The 8,853-nt window shown below is 32.3% G+C and overlaps 1 protein-coding gene across 1 annotated transcript; it reads left to right on the forward strand.

Annotated features, from left to right (window-relative positions):
- Positions 1–420: 420 nt before the first annotated feature.
- Positions 421–7,174, forward strand: LOC139495236 (uncharacterized). Its single transcript, XM_071283482.1, has 6 exons — positions 421–536; positions 3,119–3,215; positions 3,888–4,010; positions 4,698–4,793; positions 5,901–5,973; positions 6,989–7,174. The coding sequence occupies exons 1-5, from the start codon at positions 489–491 to the stop codon at positions 5,969–5,971; spliced, it is 435 nt and encodes a 144-aa protein (XP_071139583.1). The 5' UTR covers positions 421–488; the 3' UTR covers positions 5,972–5,973; positions 6,989–7,174.
- Positions 7,175–8,853: the final 1,679 nt, after the last annotated feature.

Raw genomic sequence — 8,853 nt, forward strand, 5'->3', positions numbered from 1 at the left:
CGTGGTTCACCTGTACCCAAGAAAGCAACGAAAATTGGTATCCAACGAATAATAATGAATCTACAGTAGTATAAAACATATCAAAGGGACATAAGTCCTAAACTTTCTTTACAATTAAAGCCAAAACACACCGACCTTGGATAGTAGCCCGTGGTTTAAAACATTTGAGTTTAACAAAAGTAGTCAAAGGATTCTTGTATAAGCGTTATTTCTTTTTGTCAACATTAAACAATATATCTTCGTAATCAAATCTAGTAATTTAACATTTCTGATCAAATCACGGTACTGTTAATAATGGGTAAAATACATAATTGACAAAGCAATTATTCTTTCATATCAGTTTTCGAATATCTATGTTGAGATTAGCGTGCTAGTTTTGTTGTTAAGACTTTGACATGTCAATTAGGGTCAAGGGTTAAGGTAAGGGTCAATCGACCTAGTATAAAAAAGAATTCCCTGTACTTGCCCTGATCATACCTATAGCAGTCATGTTTCGCCTCGCATTCATTTTGTCAGTTTTAGTGCTGGTCATTCAGGTAAGTGACCATTCATAATTCATTTTTATTTTTCATAGGATTAATTTGCTTTTATTCTAAACAACAGTCATTTAGAGATTTCTCAAAGTTCCATTCACGAGGAAGAAAAAGACCTACCAGGTACAACTAAGGATAATAATTACATTTAAAAAAAGATACTGTAATTGTACTTATTTTCACGAATTTCGCGGTTGGTTTATTATCGCGAAGATAAATACACGCGAATCTGAATCAAATCTTTTAACTGAAAGGCAATAATTATAGAACCGCGAAAATAAATACCCGCGAACGTGTTTGAAAAACACAATTCGCGAACATAAGTACCCGCGAAAACAAATACAAGTACAGTAGTTAGGCCGGCGTTTTTTGTTTTTGGCCAGGTTTTGACATTCTGCTTAATTGTCTGATTTTTTTAAAGACTTACACTTAATTCAATAGGTATCATGCTTGATTATTGAGGTTTACCAAAAAGATTTACGCATAAATAATTACATTAGATGTATGTTTCATCATAATACTTTATTCTGATTGTCTAACGGCACATCACGTGTTATTCCTATAGCAATTGCATCACTCAATAAAACTTTTCATTCATTATAACACGTTGTCCCACAATAAAGTGCATAGGTGAATTAAATAAAACAATTATAAAATTCAATTATAAGTATTGAATGCTTCTTTTTGTAACTTCATATGGTTGTCAAAGCGTTGACCGTGCGCACATTTTTAGTATGAAGCGCGCTTCATACAAAATGTACTTCGGTCAACGCTTTTACACCCCAATGTAGTTACAAAAAAAAGCATTCAATTCTTAAATGATCTCTAAAATGAATGTTCATTTTAATCAGCCTGTTTTATTCTAATTTTCATAGATCCTAGGCCAAGCCATTTAGATTTCATACAGAATGTACTTAGATTTCATACAGAACTTACAAATTCACACATCTAGCTGTTTTGCAAAACTTAAGTTTTTTTCAAAAAGTCATTCTAAATTTTTCAACTTAACATATATGTTAAGAGTAAGTTTGCTTTTTTTTTGGCAACAAAAAGGAATATGAATTTGATTTATAAACATAAATGAGATTTGTTTTATGTTTGAGTTGGAAGCTTTCAGTTAAGGAAAGATAATTAAAATGAACTGAAAACTAATCTTCAAACGCATTAATGAAGGAATTGTCGGGCGAAACATTTGAGTTATCTCCCCTTATTTGGCAAAGTTGGAAAAAAAAATCAAACAAAAGTATTAAGTTAATGGTAAAATACAACCATAAATATGATAAAACATTGCATTTTCTATATTATAATGATAAATCTTACACATGAATTACCTACTTATCTCAAAATTTGCACATTTTCTCAAAAATATAGACTTCGTTTTCTGGTATTTCAAAATCCAAGATGGAGGAAGACACCCTATCTACCTTAAAATGAACTGAAAACTAATCTTCAAACGCATCAATGACAGAATTGTTTGGCGAAACGGAAGCTTCTAATGACGGCTAAATGGAGTTCTTTGAAAATAAGACGATTTTTGATAATATGCTTTTTAAACCAAGTTTTACTCTGCGTATTGCTGTGTATTTGTTGATTGATCATTAGCTAGAGATATAGGGATAGGGTTGAGATCATTAGCTAGAGATATAGGGATAGGGTTGAGATCATTAGCTAGAGATATAGGGATAGGGTTGAGATCATTAGCTAGAGATATAGGGTTGAGATCTCACTTAACGTGGTAAACGCTGCTGCATTGTTGCACCTGGTCCGAATCAGGAGTCTCTGACCTTTGATAGTACTGTATGGTTTTTTTTACGTTTAGTTCATTTTTATGTTTAGGAGTTTAGTATGACGTATCTTTTCACTGAACTAGTACACATCTGTGTTAAGGGGCCAGCTGAAGTCCGATTGCGGAACATAATGGCTGTGTTGAAGACCCATTTTGGGCTTTCATTTGTTTTTTAACAGTGTTGTCTCGATACACATTCGTTATTTTCATTCTCTGTTTTATTAGCAGAAACAAGTGGAGTACTAGCTAGCTACATACCCAGATTAAATTTATCATGTTCTACATTATGACATGCATGTACCTAGTCAGACATAAAGACTTTCCATTTTGTATGTTTCTGTATACTTTCTTATCATGTTCATCTAAAGTATTTATTGTAATACAAGTTCCAATGAAGACGAATTTCAATTTTTATTGAAATGTAATAAATATGCTGACATTAGGGAAAAATTATCTAACAATATTTTTGGAGACATCCCTGTACTCATAAATGTATACTAGTGTTATACATGTATGTACAAAATGTTAACATGATTAACAAACTAAACAATATTGGTTAAAACTTAAAATTAGCTGAGAAACTACGTTGCTAACTTTTAACAATTTTATGAATTTTATGCTCTGAGTTATACTTAAAATTGTACTGTATAAGAGTAATTAAATGTGTTAAAATACAATTACCATTTTATTATTATATGTCTGTATATGTTATATGGTGCATGTATAATTAATTTGTCAAAAATTGTATACATATCCTATCAGCTGTACTTGCTTTTTGAATAAAGTATTATTATTTAAGGTATATGGCGATGACGAAAACGACCCACTTCCTGATGATATAAAAGAGAACATACTTTTACAAGATCGATTATACGACTTGTTGATGGATGATCGTGGTGAGTTACTTTATATTATTATACCTCGTGTCAAAATTCTAGATTTTGATTGGTTAATACGAGGGAGATAACTTGATATAAAAGAGAACATACTTTTATAGGATCTGAAAAGCCAGTCAAGGTCGTTAAACACTTCCATATATATAGGATCGATAATACGACTTAATGCTGGATGACCATAGTGAGTTACTTTATATTATTATACGTCATGTATCGTGTACAGCAGATTTGGCAAAACAATAGATTTCATAGTATTGTATTGCATATTGTAAACCAATTAACTTTCGCGAGCGATTTATTTTTCGCGAATTTCGCGAGTTGAAAATAACGCAAAGATAAATCGTCGCAATAAAGTAAAACTTGGATCTCTCCTCATTCAAATACGTCAAGAAAATGAGAAAAGCGCGAACTTTAATCCCCATGATACGAGCTTGAAAGAGGGAAACGTGGAATAAAATATCCGCGAAAATAAATTGGTTTACAGTATCTAACGTTAAAGATGTGTATGTAAACCATTGAAACGTTTGCGTGAACAGTAAAATTACAAAATACTCAACTCCGAGGAATGTTCAATCAGAAAGTCCCTAATCACATGGCAAAATCAAATGACAAAACACATAAAATACAAATGAACAACAACTGTGAGTGATATGAAAATATTTTGCATTCTAGAGGCCGGTCAATGTGGAATACAAGAGTCGTACCTCACTTGTGCACATGTAAACCACTGTACCAACGAGCAGTGTCCACAAAATCAGCATTGTTGTCAAACCCAAAAATGTGGTGATATATGCCGTAAGTATTTACATTAGTAGCAAATTATTTCATGGTTATCATTTTCAGTGTACAATTCTTGTTAAATGCCAAAAATGGGAAACATTTTTTGTCGTAAGTGTCATCTTTTTACTTAACCATTTCTATGTCATTTTTCGACATGTTCAATATTTAAACTGGTTCTCTGTCCTTTTCTATTTTGCTCTGACAACAAGAGAGACTCAGATACCCGTATGTTACAAGGGAGATAACTCACCAGCTTACAAATGAATGTTATATTGATGTTGAATGTAATCAGATATTTTCTATCATATTTTTGTATGTCTACGTGCACAAAATGCGGTATATGCACTTTACATATTTATCCATTAGCCGAATAATTTCAGTTTGTGTCGCCAAAACAGATTAGTCACTATAGGTTGTAGTGTAGTTGGTGTCACCAAAACAAATTTCGCACTTTAGATTGGAATACCTTTTTGTATGCATCATTTCCAGCAGTTGAATAATTTTATTTCGCACTTTTATTCAATTAAATCGCAATGCTAAATATATTCATTATTTTCTAAATTTACAGTTGATAAGATACACTTGTTTCGTTGTTTCTACACTCTCTCAATAAGCTGTGCGCAATTAATTGTTGTTGTTTTTTAAATCACAAAATACACTTTTAAGTTAACATGACTGTTATATTTTTTTTTTTTACTTCAGTCTGCAAACCACACCCCGAAAACTGTTCCCAGTTTTGTACATACGGATATAAGACAGGACCAGATGGCTGTTATACGTGTAGTTGTAATCCAATAAGTATGTATCAAAACGAGGCTGTGTTGTAAAAATACGTAATGTACTTGAGAAGTGTTTGTCTAAAATTTACACAACTCAAGGACAGTATGTCTTCCTAGGTACATTGTTATACATATTCTTTGGAGTTTAGTATGAAGTCCATTATCACTGACTAGTATGCATGTTTGTTTAGGGGGCAGCTAAAGGACGCCTCCGGGTGCAGAAGTTTCTCGCTATATTGAAGACCCAATGGTGGCTTTCGGCTGTTGTCTGCTCTATGGTCGGGTTGTTGTCAATTTGACACATTTCCCATTTCCATTCTCAATTTTATCTTGTAATCTGGGTAGATGGTTGGTATACGTGTTGTTGTGATCCATTAAGTATGTATCTTATTTGTTAAAGGGCTAGACATTTGTCAAAAGAAATAACTTTATAGGGGAGATAACTGTTTATAGTTTTGTAGATATAAGACAAAGATTATTGTTTGCTATACTTGTGTTTTTAATCCTAAAACTATGTATCTCTACTGTTAAAGGGGGTAGACATTGATAAAGGGACACTACTCTTTAGTACAGAGGTATAAATCTTAAAGGGAGATAACTATTCACATGTTTGTAGAATTTGATGTTCAGTTTCATTGATGTTGTTAAACACATAGTTGGTAGTTTCATTGTTTAAGGAATTAGACATAGGTGAAGGGGAATAACTCTTAAAATAAGATCATTTGTAATGAGAGATGACTCTTAAATGTAGATAACAATTAAGGTGAGATAACTCTAAAAATTAAATAACTACTAAAGAGACAAGATATTACAGGAAGATACCTCTGAAAAAGGAGACAACTCTTACAAGGATACAACTTTTAAAAGTAGATAACAATGCAAATCAGTGTAAATCACTTTTACCGATACTTCTAAAACGAAAGCATGTGATACAAAATAAAAAAAATCTATGTAACTAAGACACTTAGAATACGTTCATGGATATTGTTCACACAAACATTAATAGAACTTTGCTATATGTTAAGACCTTATCAGGAAATGATGTTCAGTTTAAGTTCGATGTTGATTAATATGTGTATTTCATCATGAACAATATTTAACTGTATATAACATATGTTCGATCCAGATTTGAAACGACTTCTGAGGAGATTAATGAACAAAAAGGATACACAGTCCTCTAAAGAGGGGGAAATGTGAAGGTATGTGTAATCGTAATACAGGTACAAGGTATGTTTTATTTGAAATAAAATTTTAACAAACGTAGATTTTAAGGGATGACGATTCTACAGTGAATCCTGTTGAAACCGAACCTCTTCGGGACTTAAAATTTTGTTCGGTTTTAACTGATGTTCGGTTTTATCAGGTTCTCAATGCATACAATTTAATATGACGGTGCTTAAGAACATGTTTGGTTTACACATGTTTTCGGTTTCTGCAGGATTCGGTTTATACAGGTTTTATTGTATATGTCTGTCTTGCCACTTTCATTCCATGGTCAATAGATAAGGTGATAAACGAACTATTTTTTTATCTCTTTGTTCCTTCGAAGAACTTTTAAAAAAGTCATTCGGGATCCTTGGATTTGTCGTCATAATGCACTCATTAATAAAAAAAAATACCGGCTGAAACTTCATTGTTTGGCATAACATTTCAAGGACACAAATTAAATCTGCACGTTGCCAGATCGTGGTTAGCAAAACGTGGACACATAATCTGTATTCGAATCAATCCCTTAAATGCCTTATGTTTAAGGAATGACTGTTTTATTATTTATCTGTCTATGAAGAAATAACAACAAACATGTGGTGTACACTTTCAAATAACTCGCTAAACTTTAATTGTAATGGTACTTTGAATAGACAGAACAAAACAGTCATTCAAAATTTGATTCTATTTTGAAGAAGTAAAAGATGAATACATGCTGATGACGTCAAGGCCACATAACAAAATTATGTTTATGTGCTTTATAGACTAAAACACTTTCAGCCTATCAGAAGTCGTGTTCCATCCCAAAAATAAATAATATATGCATAATGTGTATATTAGTAGTATAAAAAATAATCACAAAAATGCTGAACTCCTAGAAAAATTGAAAACGGAAAGTCCCTAATCAAATGACAATATCAAAAGCAAAAACACATCAAACGAATGGGTAACAACTATGATATTCCTAACTTGAAATCATATACTTAAAAATATTTGTCTATTTTACAGATATGCAAGATAACAGAAGAGGAAACAACATGGACATAAAGCTTAGCCGGAAATGAAAACTATTTTGAAAATTACTCAGTCATCACCTCTTTCAATATTATTCAATGTAACATACATGTAGTCTTAGAACATATTTAAAGTTTATGTCTTTTATGTTTTTAATAAAATATGAAACAAAATATTAAACAGACATTGTTTAACAGGACGATTTTGTTTATCACTGGGGTTGAAGTCATACAACTTTGCTCAGTGCTCGCAGCACAAACATCATGCTCGAAACATGCAATCCAGCATTTTGATTGGTTGATTTTTTAGTATGAGTACAAAAAGTAGTGTTATGACCTTATGGCCAGGTTTCTTATTACGTGAATATTAATGTACTCCGTTTCGTTTGTTCTATATCCTTTTTTCTCTGCACTTTCGATTTTATAGCTTTGAGACAATATATAAAGATTGCATCCGCCGATATTAATTGTGACTTGACCTAGCTGTGTTTGATTATAACGTGTTTTTATTTTACAACAGAAAGTTTGCTTTGATGTTTCAATATTTTCATATTGTGGAATGACATAGCCAAATGACATTACCAAATATTTCTTTATTTGGAACAAAGATAATTTCTGCTCAATTTAAAATAAATTTGAAAAGACTATGGTCAATGGTGGTATTAATAAAGGCAACAGTAGTATACCGCTCTTTGAAATTCATTAATCGGTTGAGAGAAAAACAAATCCGGGTTACGAACTAAAGCTGAGGGAAACGCATCAATTATAAGAGGAGAACTACGACACAACAGAAACACAACAATAAAATAAAACAAACACAGAAAACAGAAACAAACAATAATATAACAATGGTCATTTTCCTGACTTGGTACAGGACATCTTAAGAAAACAATGGTGGGTTGAACCTGGTTTGTGGCATGCCAATCCTCCTGCCTACCGAAAGAAACATGACAGGTGCAACACCTGGAGTTATATCTGCTTTCCCTCAGGGAGCAACTAAGATCACTCCAAGTTTTTGGTGGGGTTTGGGTTATCTTTAGTTTTATATGTTATTTTTTTTGTACTGTAATTTGTCTGTTTGTCTATTTTATTTTGAGCCATGCATGTTGTTGTCAGTTTATTTCGACTTAACAGTTTAAATGTCTCTTTGTTACTTTGTGCCTGTCTTTTCAATTTTTAAAACCATCAGCCAATCGACATAACTGTATAAGCTCATGGTTTGCGTTTAACATAAAAAGAAAATCAAAGTTTCATGATATGTTGCACGAGATCTTCAAGTAGAAAATTTATTTACTATTTGCGGTGTGATTGAGTGTTTCAGAAAACCACATACAGTGAAACCTGACTAAACCGAACCCTTTCGGGACTTGAGATTTTGTTCGGTTTTGGCAGGTATTCGGTTTCATCAGGTTCACAATGCATAAATGTGATATGATTGGTTTTCAAAACAAGTTTGGATTAGACAGGTTTCCGGTTATTCAGGGTTCGGTTTAATCAGGTTTCACTGTATTATAATTAGTCATGTTGTTTTGCATAAAATCCAGAACATTAGCTATTTAACTGATGTAAATATTCTTCCATTATAGTTTTTCTAAGTAGTGTTTTGTGGACTGTAGTTTTGTCTATTCATCTATTTTATTTGGCATTAGTTATGTCTTTTTTGTCCACATTGCAAACACCCACTTAATAGCTTTCTTCCACATATGACTCATCAGTGACGCTTAGATCAAAATAATTAAAAAGCTAAACAATTATAAAATTGAAGAGCATTGACGACCCAAAATTTCAAACAGTTGTGCTAAATACGGCTAAGGTAATCTACGCCTGGGATAAGTATGATCATTTGCAACTTCGTATACA

Source organism: Mytilus edulis, chromosome 11 (assembly GCF_963676685.1).
Source record: "Mytilus edulis chromosome 11, xbMytEdul2.2, whole genome shotgun sequence".
Lineage (NCBI taxonomy): Eukaryota > Metazoa > Mollusca > Bivalvia > Mytilida > Mytilidae > Mytilus > Mytilus edulis.